The sequence below is a fragment of the Scyliorhinus torazame genome, chromosome 20 (assembly GCF_047496885.1).
Source record: "Scyliorhinus torazame isolate Kashiwa2021f chromosome 20, sScyTor2.1, whole genome shotgun sequence".
Classification (NCBI taxonomy): domain Eukaryota; kingdom Metazoa; phylum Chordata; class Chondrichthyes; order Carcharhiniformes; family Scyliorhinidae; genus Scyliorhinus; species Scyliorhinus torazame.
The window spans coordinates 19,035,485-19,061,121 of record NC_092726.1 but is presented as its reverse complement, the minus strand read 5'-3'; the positions used below and the strand labels follow the sequence as shown (position 1 = coordinate 19,061,121).

At 46.5% G+C, this 25,637-nt stretch overlaps 1 protein-coding gene across 3 annotated transcripts in view; it reads right to left on the bottom strand.

The window, feature by feature from the left end:
• LOC140396932 (tetraspanin-15) overlaps positions 1 to 25,637 on the bottom strand; it is a 282,924-nt gene that overhangs the window by 43,706 nt on the left and 213,581 nt on the right. For 2 of the 3 annotated variants that reach the window (XM_072485869.1, XM_072485867.1), the window contains exon 7: positions 18,586 to 18,702. The exons of the other annotated variant lie outside the window; for it this stretch is intronic. In XM_072485869.1, coding sequence (XP_072341970.1) covers positions 18,586 to 18,702 — 117 coding nt within the window. The remainder of the gene's footprint in view (positions 1 to 18,585; positions 18,703 to 25,637) is intronic. 3 annotated transcript variants of the gene reach the window in all.

Sequence of the window (25,637 nt, the reverse complement as noted above, 5' to 3'; positions counted from 1 at the left end):
CTCTTACTTCAAAGATAACTCAGAAAATATTGCAACAGTAAATACTTCCTTAAAATATTCCTTCAAACTTCCAAGAGACTTAACACCTTTAAACAGTATCACATCAGGTTAAAGGATATATATATTTTCTGTAGAATGGCAGAGACTGTCGCAAACTGGCTTTCCACTTTTAAACTGCTCTCAGCAAAACCAGCCAGGCACTTTTTAGCTGCTCTCGGCAAAACCAAACTACAAAACTTGCAGTTCTCTGGAAACACACAGACACTGCTTTTAAACTGAAACTAAAAACCTGCAAAACACAGACTGCAAAATGGCTGAACTGAGCTGAGCTCCACCCACTCTATGACATCTACAATCTATGACTCTACTTACGAAACCTTTGGGATTTTTACCCTCTGCTATCAGAACCAGCTCAAACCCTTTCTGATCTCAAGTGTCTAAGTGAATGTGCTAACTGTCGGAATTGCTGGATTATTCCAGGTGGGCATGAGTTAAGGAGGATGACGTGAAATAAAAATTGCTCATTCACAAGTCAGAGGAAGCTGAGCACCATTAGCTGCCTCTGTATCAAACTAAACTATAACTGTCGGTTAATGAAGTACACTAATTGTAATGCGGTGATTATGCATCACTTGCATAATATAGTGAGGAAAGAAAACATTTGAGAAGTGACTCTAGCCAGCTTATTTTGATTGATAGGATAGCTGTGTACTTCTGTAAAGAGGCAGTCTGACAAGATCTTTCTGTTCCAAACTCCAGGCAACATTCATGATCGGTTCCTTATGCCAGTTGGATCCTTCCAGTACTTTGGAGTGAGGCCCATTTATTTGGGCTCATGAATATAATCCATTTTGATGCAACCGATTCATAACATTAAACTCCGTCTCACTCTTAAATGGAGTGAAAGCCTGTGTTACTCTCCCTGATCACAAATCTCACTCCCAGCATTTTGCTGACATGATGCGGCTCTGTAACCTTTGTGGCAAACGAGAAAATGAGGCAGTCAAACGTATCATTCCTCTTCAGTCTCTTGCAACCAGTTGAAGAGGAATATTGGCAGCGGATGACAAATATTTTCGTTTGAGTTTCCCCTTGAGTGCTGCATGCAACCTGCCAAAGGAGAGATTTATTCCTATGTACCCTTCCTATGTGTCAGTATCAGGCCCAAGATATCGTGTAAATAAGACAAACTTTGAAACAAATTTAAACAAAGCAAGAAAAATCCACTTTTGCTGATGAGCTATCTTGGGTCGAATGTCAACATGCGCCAGTTATACATAAACATTCACTGGATATTAGAAAGTTAGTTATAACAATTGACCAGAGAAATTGCAACTATTTGTAGGTGGGTTGCATCAGTGAAGTGTGGAGAGCCATTACAAAATACGTTCAGTACTCCTCAGTAAAGTCATAAATAAATCTGCACCATAAAAACCTAATGGAAATAGGACATTAATACAGAAAGACAAATGTACATTCTGACAAAACTGTTTGTGCATCAGATGGGAAGGATTTAATCTCTTATATTTCAAAAGTTCAGAGGCAGGGTCACCAACTGAATTAATGTGAAGAGCAGCTAAAACAAGCTTCAAATACCTTTGGACACAGCAGTTTGGATACGAGAGGACAGGAAGACTGCCAATGATATTCCAGTAACTCAAGGGGAGAAGGAAAAATCAAGAAATTGCAGGCCGGTTAGTCTAACATCATCAGTGGGCAAGTGGAAATCATTATCAGGGACAAGTTCAATTTTCATTTGGAAAGGCGTGGGCTATTCAAGGAGAGCCAGCATGGATTTGGTAAAGGCAAACCCTGGCTAACTTGATTGAATTCTTGGATGAGGTAAGAGAGAAGGTTGACTAAGGGAGATGTCATATATGGACTTTTGCGAACCCATTTCATAAAGTGCCACAAAAGAGGCTTGTTTCACTGTCAGGAATTTACAGCTGGTGGCAGGTGGATGGGTTTCAGATTGGGGATTGGTTCGCAGTGGCTTTCCCAAAGCATTTCGATCCATTTTCAATTTATATAAATGATCTAGACTTGGGCGAAGTGAACGACATTATAACATTTGTAGATGATATGAGACCTGGCAATGTGGCAGACGATTAGAGTTTGGGATGATGAGATGAGAAAATCAAGTTCAGTGGGGAGAAGTGTGAAGTGTTTCATTTTTGGAGGACGAACTTGGCAAGGCAGTTTACTGTAACTGGCACCAGAGACTTTGGTGCCCATATACACAAATCCTGAAAGGCAGCAGGGCGCTTTGACAAGATGGTTGCAAATAATATATGTTTCTTGGAATTATAAATAGAGGAATAGAATATAAAAGATAAAACTAGATCATGCTAGACCTTTATAAATCGCTGGTTTGGTCTCAGCTGGAATCTTGTGGACAATTCTGGGCCCCACATTTCAGGAAAGATGTAAAGGCCTTGGAGAGAGAGGGTACAGAGGAGGTTCCCAGATGTCAGAGACTTCCGTTCTGAGCAGAAGCTGGGAAAGTTAGGGCTGTTTTCCTTGTAACAGAGCAGGTTAAGAGGCAACTCAATAGAGGATATTCAACATGATGAGAGGTTATGATAGATTCGATATAGGGAAAGATTATTCCCTCTGGTGAGTGGTCGATAGATTGAAAATCCTTCGGAAACGATTCAGAGGGGAGATGAGGAAGAATCTTTTCACTCAGAGAGCAGTCGGGATTTTGAGTGCTCACCCTGAGCGAAGCTGACTCCAAAAATAATTTCAGGGGTGGCACAGTGGCACAATGGTTAGCATTGCTGCCTCACTGCACTGAGGACCTGGGTTCGATCCCGGCCCCGGGTCACTTTCCGATGGGAGTTTGCACATTTTCCCTGGGTCTGCGTGGGTCTCACCCCCACAACCCAAAGATGTGCAGGTTAGGTGGGTTGGCCATGCTAAATTGCCCCTCGATTGAAAAAAAGAAGAATTGGGTACTTTAAATGTAAAGAAAAATTAAATAAAATAATTTCAAAAGGGAGTTAGGGCAGAAATTTGAGGATGAGGAACTTACTGGATTATGGACAAAAAGCAAAGGTTGAAGACGGAGCATAATGTCTGCCCTTTCTGAAGATAACGTAGGCTTCCATCTGTGCTCTACTTTGTGATGATTCTATGAAAGCGCCGACGATCCAAGAACACAAAATCCACAGCTGAATAATTTCAGGCGAAACACACAATCTGGCTTGACTTCTGGGGGCATATATTTCAATGGGAGGAATAACCTTTACCCATCAGGGAGTTTTGCAATGCAGAGGCTGGACAGGGAGAAATTGTTCCCACTTGTAAAAAGGATCAAGAACGAGAAGGCACAGATTTAAAGTGATTTGCAAAGCAGCAAATGTGATGTGAGAAAAAACATTTTCACACAGCGAGTGGTTGGGGTCTGGAATGCACGGCCTGGAAGTGTGGTGGAGGCAGCGTCAATCGAGCCGTTCAAGAGGACATTAGATAATAGCCAGAATAGAAACAACGTGCAGGGGCATGGGGGAGAGGCAAGGGAATGTTCTGATGCTTGTTTGGAGAGCCAGTGCAAGCATTATGGGCTGAATGGCCTTGTTCTGCGGTGTAACAACTTTGGTATAACAGTATTTTTAAAAAATAAATTTAGAGTACCCAATTATTTTTTTTCCAATTAAGGGGCAATTTGGTGTGGCCAATCCACCGACACAGCACTTCTTTGGGTTGTGGGGGTGAAACCCACGCAGACACGGGGAGAACGTGCAAACTCCACACGGACAGTGACCCAGGGCTGGGAATCGAACCCGGGTCCTCAACGCCGTAGGCAGCAATGCTAACCACTGTGCCACCGTGCTGCCCGGTGTAACAGTGTTCTGAAGCACTGACAGTCCATACTCTCAATGTTCCTTTTTGATGGGAACAGCACTAAAGTTTGATTCCATTTTATTCATCAATCGCAGTTCTGAATTTTGAGAAATAATTAAAAATGGACTTTAAACAACCAAATCAGCAATGTTAATATTTTGCTGTCTGTCCGAATCTACTAAACTTCAAGATTAAGCATCAAAGAATTTGCTGGAAAAAGCAGTAATATCTGAATGAACCGCTGGCCCTCTGGCTCAATGGCCATTGTCGGAAGACAATGCTGTTGATTCTATCAGTCATGCCGACAAGGACTGGTTTGATCCCTCTTTTGCTCGACGATCTGTTCCCGAATGCAAGACTCTTTTTTACTTTCAATTCATTTAGCACCCTTTCCTGAATGCGCAATTTTGAGTTTGATTAACGAAGAACCACACTAATGAAAAGTTAAATGTCATAATAGCAAACATTTTTTTCAAGACTTATAACTGGGCAAACTGTAGCCTCCAGGTGGAAGCCCTTTTCTGCTGGTCCATTCATGGTTGTCTGTTGTCCAGTGGAATTGAGCAGGCTAAAGTGAAAGCACTCAGGGGGAAAGGTACTAGCAGCTGGTGTCACTCAGGCGAGCATTTTCCTGCACAAGCCCAGAATTGTTGGTTCAGCTCGAGACCGACGAGAGTTCAGCACATCTAATCTATGGCTCTTTCTGAAACAGTTGACAGATTTCTGAGTAAGTGCTGTCTGAACTGCTCCTGTGAAACACATGTTCCAGCCTGTCAAATGTTTCAACCTAGAATGTTGACCCTCAAATTTAAAAATGGCTCTGCGAAATGGGCAGCAAACTGTTCCCTTGTTGTTTGTAGTGGCGATGGCGCTCTGAGGTCCGCTCTGAGGTCGAGGCTGAAACACACCACAGGGAGCTTGATTTTGCGCCTGGTATCTGGCCAAGGAATGTTAAATGGCAATATTTCACAGAAATGGGTTCCATTTCCCAGCGCAGACATTGTTTGTCTTGATGAGCAGAAAGGACTGCAGACAACAGAAGCTAGTTCATAGAATTTACAGTGCAGAAGAAGGCCATTTGGCCCATCGAGTCTGCACCAGCTCTTGGAAAGAGCACCCTACTCAAGCCCACACCTCCACCCTATCCCCATAACCCAGCAACCCAATCTAACCTAAGGGCAATTCATCGTGGCCAATCCACCTAACCTGCACATCTTTGGACTGTGGGAGGAAACTGGAGCACCCGGAGGAAACCCACGCAGATACGGGGAGAACGTGCAGACTCCGCACAGACAGTGACACAAGCGGGAATCAAACCTGGGACCCTGGCTGCTGTGTTTTCAAATAATGCAAGAAAATTGAACCTCAAATCTAAGTGGTCAATGTTGTTACAGTAGGACCAATACAAATTCTACTAACCCACCGATTGAAAATGGGTAATTACTGTACCTGAATACTCATAGCTCTCAGCTAAAATGAATGAAGCAATAGATAAAATGACCAAGATTCCAAGAACTGGAGAACAGTATTTTGTCATTTTGGAAAGGATGGGGGGAATTTTACGGCCCTTCCCGCTGGTGGGATCCTCCAGTCCTGTCAAACTCAAGGGACTTTTGAACGGCTGGCCGTAATTTCCAGCTCCGCCCCCGTTGTGATGGTGCTGCAATAAGGGAGCGGTTATCTGTAACAGGGAGGTACTGCGTTCAAGCATAACCTTGCAGCTAAAACACTTCTTGCAAAGCTACTGTAATGACTTTTTTTTCGGGTTAATCATTGGCGTTTTTTGCCATGCAGCCAAAGATGCTTCTCTGACCTCTTTGGATTCTCCAATAATGTGGCTCCTTTGTCACAAAGAGGTAGAGGAAAGGCCGAGCTCTTTCCTCAACTATCATGAATATGATCAAGTTGCCTCTGCTGACTTAGCTTTCCTGTTTTCACCATGCATGCTGGAGACAACTTGCTTTCCATGAGGTTTTACTTCTTCCCAAATAATCCCAGAGTGCACATACTGTAGATAACCTGTTCAGCTAGAAACAGATCAACATCTGATCTTGGGCTGTGAGTAAAATGCCAGTGCATTTACTGTGCTACTTGTGAAAGGGCAGACAGAACTGCAAGGCTGTATGTTATGAACCGGATAAAATAGGTACATTTACATGACATGACTTGCGTTTACCCAAGACCTTTTTGAACTCAGTCGGCACTGGCATATTTCTCCCCAACAATGCACGTGGAATTTTAGACTTTACTCAAATTAGAAATTATAGCATTAATCTGGCAACTTTCAACCCTAAATCCAAAATGGTGTGAATGCACAGACTGAAACAAGCTGGAAGATTTCTTCCTGCTCCCAGTGAGGAAGCCTCCCTGTGCTCACAATACTGGATTTAGCAAAATTGTACAGGCATTCTAAACCAACATGTTTATGATCTCACAAGCAGTCACAAAACAACTTTTTCTGAGCTTCACATGCATGGCCACACATTCTGTTACTGTCATTTCCTACTGGAACTGTTGTTACATCGCCATTTAAAACATGTCAGACCAGCAAACAAGCTTTGAACACGCTGCTTGTTCAGTTACTTAAACACAGGCCAGTTTTTAGGCTGGCTGCCGTGCATCCCTGATGAATATCCGTGACCTGCTCAACAGATCTGTGCACCGCAGACTGACTGACGTTAGCATACAATGAGCCTAAGAATTACAAGCTAGGAATGTGATGGTCGTTATTGCTACTGGCAGTGTGGAGGTTAACTGCAGGCCAACTTCAAGCAGATGATACAACTCTATAATTGTCCACCTGGTGATTCTTGTCCTGTGGATGCAGTTTCCAGGAGATATAGAGACAGATATGCCTGGTTATAGTCATAACAAGTTGGGTAACGGTGTAAGTAATCCACCTCCAGTGCAATTGAACCCGGCTTGCATCCCTCTTCCCCCTCTTCTTCCTTCCAAAATGCAGAATTGCCATTAGAATACCCATCTCCTAGAAGCTGGGGCACAAAAAATAGAGTCTTAATGACCTCCATTTATTCTCCCAGCCTCCACTCACACATTCCATACTGGCTTCACAAAATGAAAAAATCTACCCCAATGTTTCTAAGATTTCCTCCATTTCAATCATGTCAAACAAGTGAAAACTCCAGTCATGATTGTGCTGAATAATAGGAGTGACGTTCAGAGATTCTGAAGGAGATTGACACATTTGCAGTGAGTTAAGGAGATTTTATCTCAAGCAGTTGACCAAAATCCGAATTTGGTTTTTGAACAAATTGGATTTTAATTGTATAATGTGGAAAAATGTGAAATTGTCCTTGGCAGGAAGAAAAGGAAAGCAGTATACTACTTAAATGGAGCAAGATTGCAGGGTGGCACAGAAGGGTAAAAGTGCCTGGTACATGAATCACAAAACGTTAGTATGCAGATACAACAAGTGATTAGGAAGACAAATGGAATATTGGTATTTATTGCAAGTCTAATGGAATAGAAAGGCAGGAAAGATTTATTGAAGCTGTCCGGAAGTGGGTTTCCCACCATGTGAGTATTTTTAAGTGCTGTTGGCCACAAGGAGATATCCCACTGGTTTCAAAGTGACGACGCTGTCCAGAGTTTTACGGCCTTTCTTGCTGGCAGGATCTTTGCTCCCACTGAAGTGAGTGGACATTTGAACGGCGGAGGCCCAGCCGTGCGAGGGTGGGAAAATCGCGGCCTTTGTGTTTCCAGTAAAGATCTTGCAGAAGCACCCTCATTCCCACCAGGACTGTCCTATCACCTGAAATACATTAAACCATTTTCAATAACCCACAAGCTGGGTATATGTTACGGGGGACTGGGGTAAGATTGTTCAAATTTCTGATGTATTTGAAGTGCATTTCCCCAGCATATAGTCTTGGGCTTGTGAGTTAGGATGATTATCATGTCTAGTTTATTGCAGGACTTGTGTGTTTCACTGGACTGAAATTAATGCAGATCAGGGGCGAAATTCTCCGGAAACGGCGCGATGTCCGCCGACTGGCGCCCAAAACAGCGCAAATCAGTCGGGCATCGCGCCGCCCCAAAGGTGCGGAATGCTCCGCAGCTTTGGGGGCCGAGCCCCAACCTTAAGGGGCTAGGTCGGCGCTGGACGAATTTCCGCCCCGCCAGCTGGCGGAAAAGGCCTTTGGTGCCCCGCCAGCTGGCGCGGAAATGACATCTCCGGGCGGCGAATGCACGGGAGCGTCAGCGGCCGGCATTCCCGCGCATGCGCAGTGGAGGGAGTCTCTTCTGCCTCCGCCATGGTGGAGACCGTGGCGGAGGCGGAAGGGAAAGAGTGCCCCCACGGCACAGGCCCGCCCGCGGATCGGTGGGCCCCGATCGCGGGCCAGGCCACCCTGGGGGCACCCCCCCGGGCCAGATCGCCCCGCGCCCCCCCAGGACGCCGGAGCCCGCCCACGCCGCCTTGTCCCGCCGGTAAGGTAGGTGGTGTAATCTACTCCGGTGGGACAGGCATTTTAGCGGCGGGACTTCGGCGGGGGGGTCGGAGAATCTCCCCCCTGATGTCTGAACTGTGATTTCAGTCTCAAGATACACAATCCATCTCCTGACTGGTCCAATACCCCACAACATCCCATAAAATATCTATCCAGAATGGTGACATCCAAATGAAGCCACAAAACGCTCAATTTTCAAAACACTCCCAAGGAACTCAGTTGGCAGCATTGGTGTTCCAGGCATCAGCAGTCAGTTCAGGTCCACTGTCTAAAATCCCTCTTGTACCAATTAAAAACGGGCAGCACGGTAGCATTGTGGATAGCACAATTGCTTCACAGCTCCAGGGTCCCAGGTTCGATTCCGGCTTGGGTCGCTGTCTGTGCGGAGTCTGCACGACCTCCCCGTGTGTGCGTGGGTTTCCTCCGGGTGCTCCGGTTTCCTCCCACAGTCCAAAGATGTGCAGGTTAGGTGGATTGGCCATGATAAATTGCCCTTAGTGTCCAAAATTGCCCTTAGTGTTGGGTGGTGTTACTGGGTTATGGGGATAGGGTGGAGGTGTTGACCTTGGGTAGGGTGCTCTTTCCGGGAGCCGGTGCAGACTCGATGGGCTGCATGGCCTCCTTCTGCACTGTAAATTCTATGAAAAAGAGCAGTCCCGGGGTGGTTATGCGATGTGAGCGCGGGAGTGCTTGCGTTTTCGTGAGCTCCAGCTCTGCTTGTCTTTTAATTCTTCATTTCATCCTGGTGCACATTTCATACTCACTTTTTCTTGAGTTATATGGCTTGTGCTATGTCCCTGGAAGTTCCTGATTGTTTTTTTTCTGAGGCAGAGCCAAGTTAAAGTGCTAAAATAGTGGTGATCAGAGATGGCTGGAGTGGGGCCCTGCTTGTGGTGGCGCAGTTGCTGCTGAGCGGACTTTCGCCTTGATAGTGCGGTGTGCATCTGGATGATGGCCACCATTGAAGATCTTGTCTTGGCTGAGAATTCCGGCTCAGTGGTGTGGCTCACTTCCAAGGACTGCAGGGTAACTTTAGAAGAGCGAAGAAGGCGCATGAGAGGATTATTGTACTCAAAATAGCGCTGTCCCTGGTGAGGGGCCAGCTTTGTCTCATCAAATCCCTGTTGCATGTCGTTTATCCTGACGGCATTCCCCCGAGCCCAGTCCCTGGACAGAAGCTGGAGGTGACATCCTGAATGAGTTCGAGAATTGGCTGCCAAGCTTTGGTAATCTTGATGTGGAGTGTAGGTACATCAGATCCTTTCTGCGAGGCCAGGGGCTTGAGGGGGCTCACCAATCACTGATCCTACAGCATCCTTATTGGAGGTGGCTGAGTGAGTCGAATCATTCCCTCCAGCCTGTGCCTAGGCTGTAGACAGCCTGGGCGTCAGAGAGAGAGAGCCATGGTGGAAGTGATGGTGTCTTGCGATTCGATTGTTCGATTCCTGGAGAGACCCTGAAGCGTGGTCGTTGATCCTGCTTTATCCTTTACCTTCTCATGCGACATGGAAGACGTCTCTATCTTGCGGCTCTACTGTAAACTGAACGTTACTCCCTATTGATCCTGTGTGATTTGTGCACAGTTTTATTCCTTCTGGCCTTCTGGGTATTGTGACTAAATTGACCTTCCCTCCAGGGTTCCTAATTGTCGTGGGCCACCTTTTTGTTGATTGAGTGGTCTGTTCTTCTCTTCACTGGCTGAGCATCTGGTGGGATAGTTCTGCTAGTTTTTTTTTTGCCCAACTCTTCCTTTCCACCTTGGGAAGCCCTGAAGGCTTGACCATCGCCTGAATGTGTTCTTGTTGCCGGTCCTCGCTTCCTCTCCTCTCTGAGTGATTTTGAGCCTGCCTTGCCCCTGGTTTTGGAGTTTGTTGTATAGTTATGTGTGTAACTTTCCTTAGATCTGTGGTTTCCGTGCATTTTCTTTTGTTTTTGTCAGGGTGGGTATGGCAAATCCGCTCTTGGTTCCTACATGAGTGAAGATGAGTCTGGTATCCAGGCCAGAAAGAGGAAGCTGCGTTGGGCCATTGGTGCCGTTGGCACTGCTGGAGTTGAGGGGGGATGTGCACTCGATCATGGCGCGGGAATTTATCTTGATTTCTCATGATGATTGCGGGTTTGTGCGGTGTAGGAGGGTATGCACCTTTTTGTCATGTTTTCATGATCCTATCCTGTTTCCCCCTCGGTCTCTGGTGGGTCTATATGAATATCTAGTTCTGTCTAATGATTGGATTGAGCCAGTTGTGATGTTGTTCCACTCTGTATACATGTAGGATAGCCATTTTTTGTTTTACGTCTCTTACTGGCTGGAAACATTTGTTCTGACTTGCAACCTGTGTGAATTCAGGAGGAGGCTTTGTCTGTGCTGCCTGGCATGTTTGATCAGATGAAGCAATCAATTACATACGCACCAACCATTATTAAAAATAAAACATAGACCTTAGAATACAACAGCCGTGATCCAATTTAGTGGGTCTTTGAAATATCATATCTGTCAGTTCAAATCTTCAATACCATTACGCCCATGCAATGTACACAATCTTTATTCATTGAGAACATTCTTTCAGTTTAGCTTTTGCTCATCAGGGAATAAGGGCGTGCTAACTTTGTGTCTGGAATATTACTGCTTTCACTTGGCCTTTCTACTTTTCTAATAAAGCTTGTAAAATTCTTCCAACAATTGCAGAGTCCATTCAGTATGAGTGAACTGAAGAGTATTTCCACATGAATTCTCAAAAGGAGGATGAGGTATTTCAATAACTGGTGGTACAAAAGGACAGATTGCCCTGTACAGTTTATCCACTCCCTCATTTGAGACTTTCAATGTGCAGGGTTTTGTTAAAGATCTATTCTTTAGATTCGACTCTGCGTCATTGTTCTCACAAATTTGTTCATTCAGTTCATGAAGGGAGAGGATGAAGTACAGAGAAATCCACCTGAAATAAAATTCATTGTACAAATTGAACTTTCAGTCTTAATAAATACCGCATCAAATTTCACCGAGCAAGTTAGATAGTGGGCGCGATCTAATGGCCGCATCGTGCCTGACGTTGCTCGCTCCAGCTCGCGATCCTGCCCACAATGGGTGGGGTGCTGATTTGCATATTCAATTGAGTAGTTAGCCTCACTTGAATATATCTACGGCGGACCTAACCAGTGCCCAGGATTGAAACCCTTCGCCTTAGAGACTGGCGCCATCTTGCACTGATCTCCACAAACGTGGACCAGGTGTAATGGCATTTAGGGGTGGTCTACCAGGCGATTGGAGGCCCCCAGGTGGTTGGCCTCTGGGCAGGGTGGTACCCTAGCACTGCCGATGCCACCCTGGCACTGTCAGATTGCCAGGTTGGCAGTGCCAAGGTGCCCAGATGGCATCTTGTTCATACCAGGGATTGGGCCCAGGGGTGCCCTGGCCTTGTGAGTTCGGTAAGTTAGGGAGCTTGGGGGGGCGGGGGGGGGGGGGGGGGGGTCCGGTGGGCACATTGGAGAGTTGAGAGATTGGGGGACCATCTTCCTGGACTGGCGAGCAGATCTTCTCAGTGCAGGAAATGAATCTAAGTGTGCCCTTGGTGGGGCATTCCTCGCCGAGGCACAAAAAAAACAGAGTCCCATTTAATAGCAGGGTCGTTCTCGGCCCTGCAAGCGCTGGGAAACATGCCCACAAATGGACTGTGTTTTTCCCCGTTAAATCGTGCCCAATATGTTTTTGTTTAATAATCATAAGTTTACACTCACTCTGTTCCCATTCAACTGTGTCCAACAGTAAGAGCATTTTTGAGACTGTGAACATATCTTATATGTTTTGGAACATTTCCCCACAGATTCTACACAGACTATGGCAGGCTAATTTGCTCAATGTTGCTTGCAGTGCATGGAGTGACAGTGGAATTTGAAGTGGCTCAAGATGCTTCCACTGCTTCAGAACAATTTCTAAATTCCACTGTGAGTTTCATCTGGATAACTTGCAATGCACAGCTCTGCCAGTCATGATTGAAGTTCACATTTGAAAATCCATAATCCCCCATGAATTCATCAGATCCCTCCACATACCAGATATATCAACGAAGGTCATTCTCTTTGTAAAACAGCGTAGATGCAACAGAGTTTTATGCTCTAAAATGTAGAATTGATACTGCATTCCAGTACACCCCTGACACATTACTTGGAGCTGCACAGACCGTTCAGAAGTCACCAGTACCAAACAGGTGATCAGAACTGCCTGGAACGCCACAATGGAGTGAGAACCCCGAGTTGTTTAACTGGGTCCTGGTAAATACTGCTGATATGCTGAATAAACGTCTTATGAATTCTTTGAACTCCCCTTAGCCGTTTACTGTCATGATATACATCAGCATATCATGGTGCAATCACACACACACTGACAGACATACAGTAGAACCAACCAGCATACACAACATTGCAGCCAATCACCAGTGAGAGCACACGCACTATAAAGACAGGGGACAGGGGAGTTCCCGCTCAATCGAGCAGCAGCCAGCTCAGAGCACAGAGCTCACAGCCTGCCTCTCAGACATTCACCATGTGCTGAGTGCCTCACCTAGATAGTGATAGGACAGGGTCCACAGATAAGCTGGTAATGCATGTACCCAAGCTTACAGTATGTTATTACAGTTCAGTTGTTGATAAAATAGAGTTACACCATCTCCAGCCGTGTTGACCTGTTTGTAGACCAGAGCACCCAACACGACATGGTTCCAGGAGTGGACGTATACTAGCCCCTGTGAAACCTACCTGCAACTTATCGGCAATCCGCCATCCTGCAGCATGGAGAACATCAACCCGCCGCCGCCGCTACGCATCGCTGGCAATCTCGGGGTGAATTGGAAGCTTTTTAAACAGCGCTTCCAGCTCTTCCTAGAGGCCACAGACAGGGAGAATGCATTGGACACCAGGAAGATTGCCATTCTTCTCTCCACGGCAGGGCAACATGCCATCCCCATCTTTAACTCCCTTACACTCGCAGGAGGCGAGGACAAAACCAAATACAAGACGGTGCTCCTAAAATTTGATGAATACTTCAGCATTGAAGTCAACGAAAGCTTTGAAAGGTACCTGTTCCAGCAGCACCTGCAGGGTAAGGACGAGCCTTTCCAGTCTTATTTAACGCACATCCGCATCCTCGCGCAGTCCTGCGGCTATGGGCCCACCTCTGACTCCATGATACGCAATCAGATAGTTTTCGGGGTCAGGTCGGACACCCTGCGCCAGCAGCTCCTTAAAATCAAGCAACTCACCCTAGCGACGGACATCGAGACCTGCGTCCTGCATGAGAATGCCACCAGCCGGTACTCACACATCCAGGCGGCTGAAACGGCGCGGCAGGGACCCCACGAGGCAGAGCGGGTCCAGACGATTGAGTGCCTACCGGCCCGCGGCCCGGAGGAGGGTGGCCATTTTGCGTGCGTTCCGTGGCCTCCCGCGCTTGTAGACGCCAAAAGAGGGGACGTTGATGCGGAGGAACGCGATGCACAGGCGCACACTAAGCAAGACCGCACCGCGCATGCGCGGTGGCGCAACGAATGCACTGACGTCATGACGGGCGGCAACTGTGGTTCCGCCCATTTAAAGCGGCAATGTCCGGCCAAAGCGCGACAATGCCTACGCTGTGGCAGGCTTGGCCACTACGCTGCCTGCTGTCGAGCACCTCAGCCTGCCAACTCGCAACAGTTTAACCAGCCTCGCAGAAATGTCCGGGCAATTCTACCCACGTTCACCGAGTCCGATCCTGACATCATACAGACCAGTGACACTGAGGACAGGGAGCCTTTCCGCATTGCTGTCATCAACAAGAACAAGCTGCCTCCGAGTCGAACGCACCAGCCGCTGTCGGTGCACAGCATTGATCCGGACAACAAGTGGTGTGCCACCCTGACGGTCAACCGGTCCCAGATCACAGTCCACCTGGACACTGGTGCTTCCGCAAATCTCCTCGCATGGTCAGCATTTCAAACCCTGAGGGTCAAGCCAGCAATTCTTCCATCCATCTGTCAACTGGTCGACTATAATGACAACGTCATCCCCGCCACGGGGTCATGCCAACTCGAAGTGACGCACAACTCGCGTAAAGCCATCCTACCCTTCGAGATCGTGGGCTCTTCAAAGGACTCTCTGCTAGGCGCACAGGCGTGCAAACTCCTCCACCTCGTTCAGCGAGTCCACTCTCTCTGTCCAGAAGGCACGTCTGCCTTCCAAGATGCGGAATTCAGGGCCCAACTAAACTCAATCCTCTCTCACAATCAGGATGCTTTCGAGGGCATGGGTACACTGCCCTACACAGACAAAATCCTGCTCAAACAGGATGCCACCCCGGTAGTTCATGCACCTCGCAGAGTCCAGGCACCCCTCAAGGACCGCATCAAGCAGGACCTTCAGGACCAAGGAGTGCTTTCCCGGGTGACGGAGCCAACTGCATGGGTCAGCTCCATGGTGTGCGTCAAGAAGCCTTCCGGCGAGCTCCGGATCTGTATTGACCCGAAAGACTTAAATCGCAATATAATGAGGGACCAAGGAGTGCTTTCCCGGGTGACGGAGCCAACTGCATGGGTCAGCTCCATGGTGTGCATCAAGAAGCCTTCCGGCGAGCTCCGGATCTGTATTGACCCGAAAGACTTAAATCGCAATATAATGAGGGAACATTACCCTATACCCAAACGTGAGGAGATCACGTGCGAGATGGCTCGGGCAAAAATATTCACCAAACTTGATGCCTCAAAGGGCTTCTGGCAGATTCAATTGGATCAGTCCAGCAGGAAGCTGTGTACCTTCAACACTCCATTTGGCAGATACTGCTACAATAGGATGCCATTTGGATTCATATCGGTCCCTGAAGTTTTCCATCGCATCTGGGAACAGATGATGGAGGGCATCGAAGGCGTGCACATCTATGTGATCGATATCATTATTTGGTCTACCACACCGCAGGAGCATATCAGTCGCCTCCAACGCGTCTTTCAACGGATACGGGACCAGGGCCTCCGCCTTAACAGAGCCAAATGTTCTTTTGGCCAAACCGAGCTCAAGTTCTTGGGGGACCACATCTCCCGGTTGGGTGTGCGGCCGGATGCCGACAAGGTGGCAGCCATCACGGCGATGCAGAAACATTCAGACAAGAAGGTGGTGCTACGCTTTCTAGGAATGGTCAACTTCCTGGGAAGATTCATCCCTAACCTCGCTTCCCACACCACAGCTCTCCGGCACCTTGTCAGGAAGACAACTGAATTCCAGTGGCTTCCCACCCACCAGCATGAATGGGAGGAGCTCAAGGTCAAGCTTACCACCGCCCCAGTACTGGCGTTCTTTGATCCTGCAAGGGGAACGAAGATCTCGACTGACGCCAGCCAATCCGGCATTGAGGCGGTCTTCCTGCAACGAGATGACGCCTCATCATGGGCTCCTGTCGCCTATGCATCACGTACTATGACCCCCACAGAGCAGCGCTATGCGCAAATTGAGAAGGAGTGCCTAGGCCTGTTGACTGGCGTTGACAAGTTCCACGACTATGTGTATGGCCTTCCCCAGTTCACTGTGGAGACCGACCATCGCCCGCTGGTTGGCATCATCCAAAAGGACCTTAATGACACGACCCCTCGCCTCCAGCGCATTCTGCTCAAACTCTGGAGGTACGACTTCCAACTTGCATACACCCCGGGTAAGGACCTGATCATAGCAGATGCTCTGTCCAGGGCAGTCGACACTCCGTCCGACCCAGAGGGGTGCGTTGGCCAAGTCGACGCACATGTAGCCTTCACTTCTGCCAATCTGCCGGCCACTGACGAACGCCTTGCCCACATTCGCCGTGAGACTGCGGCTGACCCCTTTCTGCAACGTGTGATGCGCCACATGACGGACGGGTGGCTCAAGGGACAATGCCCACAGTTTTACAACATTCGGGACGACTTGGCAGTCGTGGATGGTGTCTCCTGAAGCTGGACCGCATTGTGATCCCACACAGCATGCACTGGCTTGTCTTAGAACAGCTGCACGAAGGCCATCCCGGAGTTGAGAAGTGCCGATGGAGGGCCCAAGAGGCTGTATACTGGCTGGGAATAAATGAGGACATTGCCAACACTGTGCTCAATTGCCCCACCTGTCAGCGGTTCCAGCCGGCACAACCACGTGAGACCCTTCAGCCCCATGTGTTGGTCACGTCCCCCTGGTCGAAGGTGGCCGTGGCCCTGTTCCATGCGCTCGGCAGGGACTACATCATCATCATCGACTACTTTTCCAGCTATCCTGAGGTCATACGCCTGCACGACACCACGTCATCGGCTGTCATCCGGGCCTGTAAGGAGACCTTGCTCGTCACGGCTTTCCGCTCACCGTCAGACAATGGCCCCTGCTTCGCGAGTCAGGAATGGTCTTCCTTCGCTAGTGCATACAACTTTGCACACGTGACGTCCAGTCCCCTGCACCCTCAGTCAAATGGCAAAGCAGAGAAGGGCATCCACATTGTAAAAAGGCTCCTCTGCAAGGCTGCTGATGCAGGATCTGACTTCTGCCTCACCTTGCTGTCCTATTGCTCGGCCCCACTGTCCACGGGCCTATCACCGGCCCAACTGCTTATGGGTCGCACCCTCAGGACCACTGTGCCGTCCATTCACATCCCAGACCTTGACCATGCTCCGGTACTTCGGCGGATGCAACAAGAGCGTGAGCAACACAAGGCGGCTCATGATGCTCGGGCGACTGATCTTCCTGCCCTGGTGCCTGGAGATCATGTCCGCGTACATCTTCCGGAGGGTGGCTGGTCGGCAACCGCTGAGGTTCTTAGACAGGTAGCTCCCCGCCCGTTTCTGGTTTGTTTGCCTGATGGCTCCATTCGCCGGCCCAATCGGCGTGCCTTTCGTCTAGTTCCATGCTCGCTACAAAATTCTGCACCGGTGCCAGGCCCTCCTGTTGTCCCTGACATGGACTTTGTTGAGCTTCCGGATACCCTGCCTCCTCCTCACTCGACCGTGGCCCGGTCCATTCCTCAGCCGGTGGATCCTGAACCACCCTTGAGGCGGTCAACCCGAATTCATCGCCCACCCCAAAGACTTGATTTATAAACCTTGCACTATTGGACTCATTGACTTGTTCTGCCGTAATGTTTAAGAGTTTTTCATCGTTTGTTAATAGCATTTGTTTCGTTCTTGGTGTAACATAGTTTTCCTCGGCACCTGGCACCTTCCCGTGTATATAGTATAGCCACATGTACATATTGATGTAAATAATGCACACATATGATCAGACACACTCACTACACTTTATTTATTCTCATTTAGGCACATATTCTTTGCAAAAAGGAGGGATGTCATGATATACATCAGCATATTATGGTGCAATCACACACACACTGACACACTGATGGACATACAGTAGGACCAGCCAGCATACACAACATCGCAGCCAATCACCAGTGAGAGCACATGCACTATCAAGACAGGGGACACCAGAGTTCCCGCTCATTCGAGCAGCAGCCAGTTCAGAGCGAAGAACTCACAGCCTGCCTCTCAGACGTTCACCATGTGCTGAGTGCCTCACCTAGATAGTGATAGGACAGCGTCCACAGATAAGCTGGTAATGCACATACCCAAGCTTACAGTATGTTATTACAGTTGAGTTGTTAATAAAATAGAGTTACACCATCTCCAGCCGTGTTGACCTGTTCGATTATGTGTTGTCAAATACATTAAATGAACCCACAATCTCTGGCAAATACAAAAGTAGTAAAAGTGCAATCAATGCTTGATCAATTGTTAATTTTAAATCAGAAATGAACAGTTTTTTAGTTATTGAATGTTATAGAATCATAGTATTTACATTACAGAAGGAGGCCATTCGACCCATCGAGTCTGCACCGTCCCTTGAAACGAGCACCCTACCTAAACCCACACTTCCAACCTATCCCCGTAACCCAGTAATCCTACCCAACCTTTTTTGGACACTAAGGGCATAATGGTGGGTATATGGAGTTAGGTTGCAGATCTGCCACAATCTCAATGAATGGCAGAACTTGTGAAATGGCTGACCCCGTTTCTAGCTTTCTATTTCATACCTGTTGGCTGCCAGTTCTGATGAATCAGAAATCTGTTCAAAATGAAGAGCTCCATTGTTCATAAATGTCAAAGATTCAGAATTTTGCGCAAAATCACTCGCATTGTTTCAAGCATCCAAGGATTCTATTACCAATATATTAGTCATTCTTTTCTTCTTTAGCCTCAGTATAGAAAGAGGCTCAACAGCACGTCAACATGAACCAAGAGATTACCTGTGGCAGGAGTAATGCGGCAAGAAGTCCCACTGTGATACCAATGTTATCCTCGACCCACAGGCCGACAGCGTCAACACAGCCTCGGACATAGATGATTCTATCAACATCGAAACGCTGTGTAACAAACCATAACAAAAACAGATCAACAGTGTGCACAATGATTTCTCCTCAAACCATTTATTACCGAATCTGGACTCAGCTCACCTGTTTTTGGAGCTTAAATTCCCACTTGCACGCCTCGAGTGGGGATTCTCCTATCTGGCTGGATGAAAATCCCTGTTGTCTCTCACTCACTCATGTGACAGATGTCCTGTAGAGGCCATGTTGGAAAGGGCACCAAACTTGAGCATATCTTTTTTGGAAGCCTGAGGCAAGGCGAATGTAGTTCCTTGCTTCCTGACAGCAAAGTCCTTCATCCATTTGACTTATTCTTAACCCTGCCATACTCCAATTTATTCATCTGATTCACCTCTTCTAAAGGGGACAAGTCATTCTAACCCTTCCTGAAGGGATGGAAGTTCAGTGACTAGCTAAATGTGAACAAAATCTGAACAAATCTGGCCAATGCTTCTTTGCTGCAATTCAAACTGTAGCAAAGAATTATAACTGTAATAATGTGGCACACACACAAACATTTGCACACAAAACGTACTCACATACAAACGCTTGCACACACAAATACTTACACACAAAACGTACACACACATACACAGACTTGCACACACACACAATCACTTACACACAGGCACACAAAACTTACACACTCAGAGACAAACACTTGCACACAACACTTACACTCACAGACACAAATGCACAAATCCTTCTTACCACTTACACATACACATACTTACACACATACTTATACACACTTATACACACCCAAATACTTACACACACATACATCTGCATACATACTTACACACACTCACATAAACACTGACACACAAACATTTACACACACCCACACACACAAAAACACACATGTGCACGCTCGCACCGTACACACAATGTTTACATACACCCACACACATTCACACATAGACACACACACACTCACACATGTAAGCAAGCATCTGGAAATGCATCGATGGATTCCCAGTGGAGCCCTGATTTTGTGGATTTTACAATAGGTCCTCATTTCCAAGAACAGGAGGGATTTCCAACTGCTCTAAGCAGTTAAGGTGACGTTCAGAGTTGACCATCCAGGTTTCTAGTGAAATATTTATCTTGTTTGCTTCGTGTAAAGACCAGGAGGACTGTTTTAAGCTACTTGAAACTGAAACTTATCCATTTGTCATTATTATTTCACATGTTTCTGCAGTGGGCTTAAACATAAAACTCAGAGCACCTCTCACCTCAATTACAGCAACTAGCAGACTGCACTATCGGGAAAGTTATTACTATTACATTACTGTTACTGATGCCGGCGTTATATTGAACTTCTGTTTTAGATCTGTCACTTCTTCCCAAGAAACAATTTCACCTGTGGTGTGACATCATTTACTGGCATGAAGAGAACGTGCCTTTCATCCTGCCATTTCATTTTCTCTCCGATCACAAGTTTCCTTCAGTCTGTTGCTCTGCAAAACTCTCTTATTCAACTTTTTCCTGGAGCCTGTAAGTCTTTCCATCAGATGTGGCTCAGAGAGGATCGTTTTCTTTCAGGAGACCTCCCACCTTCTCTTCTTCAGCAAGATCTCCATGGAATTTCTTTTTAGAATTCCACTTGAGAGGTCAGATAGAAAGGGAGCCTCCGACATGCAGCACCCCTTCAGCACTTCACTGTTATGATATGATTGCATGCACCATTCAGGCCATTAAACTGCAGTCAATCATTGCATACATTGACAGATGTATTGTAGTAGTCCCATGACTTGCAGCCAGTCTTCAAGCAGCAGGGTAGAGATTCGATATACTATACTTAGCCTCCTGGTAAATACTATATATACAGACTAATCTTCAAATAAAGTCCCACATTTTATTTCACCAATCCTTACACATGATTGGTATGTCCACATTGAAGAGAAGAAGAAGGGAACATCCCATTGGACTACAAGTCAGGATTACCTGCGTATGGTTCTGGTGTGGGACTTGGATGCTCAACCTTATGATTCAGGGACAAAAGTGTTATCCACTGAGCCTAATCTGACATTTGAGGGTTCACAGGCTCCTGCTCCCCTGTTAATTCTTATGACTACCAAGCAAGTGGCAGCACGGTGGCGCAGTAGTAGCACTGCAGTCTCACGGCGCCGAGGTTCCAGGTTCGATCCCGGCTCTGGGTCACTGTCCGTGTGGAGTTTGCACATTCTCCCCGTGTTTGCGTGGGTTTCGCCCCCCCCCAACCCAAAGATGTGCAAGGGAGGTGGATTGAACACGCTAAATTGCCCCTTAATTGGAAAAAATTAATTGGGTACTCTAAATTTATTTTTAAAAAGAAAAAAAACATGACTACCAAGCAATGCTATAGGAACATAACAAATACTGTCAAGCTGGGTCAAGGTAAACAAACAGGTCAGTTTACTGCAGCTCAAGTATCAAGTATTTCCATTGCTGCCATGTTTTCTCATTTACTACCAATTAGTGGGTGCCCTAATGTCATGTGTGATGTGTGAATAAAGCTGTGGCTACCTATGAGGAATTGAAGCGCAGCAGGAATTCTGTAACCTGAAGCTGAATTTGATCAGGACTTTATCAAATTTCCCTCTCAGTAATATTCTTTCTGCTAAAATTGAGTCAGAGTAATGCAAGCAACAGCAAAACAATTTAATATGTGAAAATTGAGAGGATCTTCAAGATATATATTATTTCTTTTTTGTAACAGCTGGAATTCCCAGCGCCCAGGAAACAAATTAAATCAGAGAAGCACGGCACTGTTGTTCTCACTTTATACAAGCTCAAAAAATAACATTCCGTTTTGATACATCTACTGCTCGCCCCAAGAATATCAATGAATATCCAGCAGCAGATTTCAACACAAGTGCAATTTGACAAGGCTTTTTATGCAATTATGCCAACTTTGCTTCAAATGCAATAAACCCTCAAACTGGTATACACTGTATGCATTATTTTCCTGTTCCATGAGGGCACGTTGTATTTTATTGGTCTCCATTATGTTTTGCATTCGGGTATTGTTGGCAACTCAAGTGTTTTAAGACCCAGCATGATATATTGAAGGACTGAGGAACAATATTTGGTGCAGCATTTAGGAAATAGAGATAGGTTTTTTTAAAATTTAGAGTACCCAATTTATTTTTTTCTAATTAAGGGGCAATTTAGCGTGGCCAATCCACCTACCCTGCACATCTTTGGGTTTTTGGGGTGAAACCCACGCAAACACGGGGAGAATGTGCAAACTCCACATGGACAGTGACCCGGGGCTGGGATCGAACCTGGGGCTTCGGCGCAGTGAGGCAACAGTGCTAACCATCGTGCTGCCCAGAGATAATTAAGTTGTATTTGTGGGTATTAGGAATAAGTTTGAACTTGAATTTTAATTTCTATTCTTTATTTGTGGATTGAAAAATGTGAGGCCCGGGTCTAGTTTCATTTTACAGTGGAGACAGCAGGTCTGGAGCTGTATGTATACCTGTAGTTTTAATGAGGCTTTAAGACCCTTGAAGTTGTTTTGGGAAGCAGGGGTCCAGAGAGAGGGGTCCAGAGAGAGGAGCCCACAGAGACAGAACAGCGTTTTTTAGTTCAGTTGGAGATTACGTTGTAATGTGTCGGGAACAGTTTAAATCTCTCTAACTGGGCACACTAGCAGATTGCTGAGAGAACCCACACTGCTCTAGAGTTAGAGTAACAATGAATATCGAGTGGCTTCAGGATCTTAAGTGAGATAGCAAGTTGGGAAAGGAAACTGCAGGGAGCAGTCCCTAAAGGAAAAGGAGAAATTACCAAGAAGTTAAGTCAAAGGCCAAGGGCAGGGAAGGTCCCGTTTAGTGTAGTTAAGAGTGAAGAACAGGGTGTCACGGTGGCGCAGTGGTTAGCACCGCTGCCTCACGGTGCCGAGGACCTGGGTTTGACCCCAGCTCCGGGTCACTGTCGTGTGGAGTTTGCACATTATCCCCATGTCTGCGTGGGTCTCACCCCCACAACTCAAAGATGTGGAGAGTCGGTGAATTGACCACGCTAAAATTACCCCTCAATTGGAATTGAGGAGCAGAGGAAGATTTCAAGTTTAAAGTGAGAAAGCTGCAGGAGGCAGATTTAAAGCAAAATAGGCCTGTAAGGAGCTAGTGAACCAGTAAGACAACCAAAGGTCTGTAACTCCTTCCTATGGGCCTGTGAAGCAGTGGTGTTCTGTTGGTGCAGCTGAATACCTGAGGGAATGTGTGGAAGGCGAAACTTGAATGCACGTGCCGATCCAGGGGATGGGAATATCGGAAGGAGAGATAGAAACCCCGGAGGTGAAAGGCGTCCAACGGAACGTGTGGTTTGGGAGAAGATTCCAAAGCGAATCCTTTGAGCACTGAGATTGGAAATCCTTGTGAGACCAGTTGGCTGACTGTGCGACAAGTGTCTGGGGGGAGCGGATTAGATTTTCACAGCGTCTGTTTAGGGTGACATCTGTCCCTTGGTTTCGGAGTTTGGTTCGTCTGATCAAGATCACCTATTCGTTTACTGGATTGTGTATTCACTGTGAACACTGGAGTACAAGATAGATTTTGTAATTTGTGATATCATTATGAATCCATATATATCTGTCAAGGTATAGTTGTGGATGTAGGAATAGTGGAATATCTTTTCTTGTGGATGAATCTTTTATCCTTTTGTTAAAAGTTCATGAGCGGACTGTACGGTACATTTTCCAGTCCCGTCCTCTGCAGGAATCATCACGGGCAGGCCGAGGGTTGGTGGACCATTAAAAGGTCTGTTGACCTTGGGTAGACATTTCTGGTCTCAGGCAGGCAGTATTGGAAAATCCTATCCTGTGACTCTGTTCAAGAGCCATTTTCTACATTTCTAACCAAAAGAACAGTAACACCAGCTGAAACTGTGACACTGTAAACCCAATTTACCTAAAATGGTCTAGCTGCTACGTGCCAATAATGGATGTATGAAACAATAAAAACCATCTATGGGTTCCAACTCTCGGAGGATGATCCAGCACAAAATGAGGCCATTTGGCCATTGTGCCTGTCTCATTCGTCACATTCCTCCCTGCTCTTTTCTGACAATCTTGCAGTTTTATTCGCTTTTCAAACCTTTATCCAATTCTTTTTTGAAAGTTACTGTTGAATCTTCTTCCACAATCATTTTTTTTTTAATTTAGAGGACCCAATTATTTTTTTCCAACCCGCCTAACCTGCACATCTTTGGTTTGTGGGGGTGAGACCCATGCAGACACAGGGGAGAATGTGCAAACTCCACCCGGACAGTGACCCGGTGTCCTCGGTGTCGTAGGCAGCAGTGCTAACCACTGCACCACCATGCTGCCCGTCTAGCACAATCATTTTAGGCAATGCCTTCCAGGTCATAACACCTCAGGTGTGAAAAAGAAGTCTCTTCATCTCCTGCCTTGATTCTTTGCCAATGACTATTGTTACTTCTAATGCTGATTTGTCTGCCATGAGAAATAATTTCTCCTGGATTGTTCTGACAAAACCATTCATGATTTCGGAAACCTCCCGAGTTTCCCTTAACCTTTTCAGCTTGAAGGGGGCCAACCCCAGGTTTATCAGTTTCTCCATGTAACTGAAGTCCCTCATCCCAGATATCATTCCAGTACCCTCTGTACCCTCTCCAAGGACCTGACATCCTTCCGAAAGCCAGGCCCAGAAAGAAAGCTCGCAATGTAATGACTCACACAATAATAACAATCTTTATTAGCGTCACAATTAGGCTCACATTAACACTGCAATGAAGTTACTGTGAAAAGCCCCTAGTCGCCACATTCCGGTGCATGTTCGGGTACACAGGTGAGAATTCAGAACGTCCAATTCACCTAACAAGCATGTCTTTCAGGACTTGTGGGAGGAAACCGGAGCACCCGGAGGAAACTCACGTAGATACGGGGAGAACCTGCTGACTCCGTACAAACAGTGACCCAAGCCGGGAATCGAACCTGGGACCCCGGCGCTGTGAAGCAACAGTGCTAACCACTGTGCTAGTGTCATCTGCGAACATCCCCACTTCTGACTTTATGATGTTATGTAATGTAATGAGCCAGATTTAGTGTTAGTGTTATGTAATGAGCCAGACTTGATTAAAGATCTTAAAGTAAGGGAACACTTAGGAGGCAGTGATCATAATATGGTAGAATTCAATCTCCAATTTGAAAGAAAGAAGGTAGAATCAGTAGTAAAGGTGTTACAGTTAAATAAAGGTAACTACAGGGGCATGAGGGAGGAACTGACAAAAATCGACTGGGAGCAGAGCCTAGTGGGAAAGACAGTAGAACAGCAATGGCAGGAGTTTCTGGGAGTAATTGAGGACACAGTACAGAGGTTCATCCCAAAGAAAAGAAAGGTTATCAGAGGGGGGATTAGGCAGCCATGGTTGACAAAGGAAGTTAGGGAATGCATCAAAGCAAAAGAGAAAGCCTATAATGTGGCAAAGAGTAGTGGGAAGTCAGAAGATTGGGAAGGCTACAAAAACAAACAGAGGATAACAAAGAGAGAAATAAGGAAAGAGAGGATCAATTATGAAGGTAGGCTAGCCAGTAACATTAAGAATGATAGTAAAAGTTTCTTTAAATACATTAAAAACAAATGGGAGGCATAAGTAGACATTGGGCCGCTCCAAAATGACGCTGGTAATCTAGTGATGGGAGACAAGGAAATAGCTGAGGAACTAAATAAGTACTTTGCATCAGTCTTCACAGTAGAAGACATGAGTAATATCCCAACAATTCAGGAGCGTCAGGGGGCAGAGTTGAATATGGTAGCCATCACAAAGGAGAAAGTGCTGGAGAAACTAAGAGGTCTAAAATTTGATAAATCTCAGGGTCCAGATGGGCTACATCCTAGAGTTCTAAAGGAGAAAGCTGAAGAAATAGTGGAGGCGTTAGTTATGATCTTTCAAAAGTCACTGGAGTCAGGGAAAGT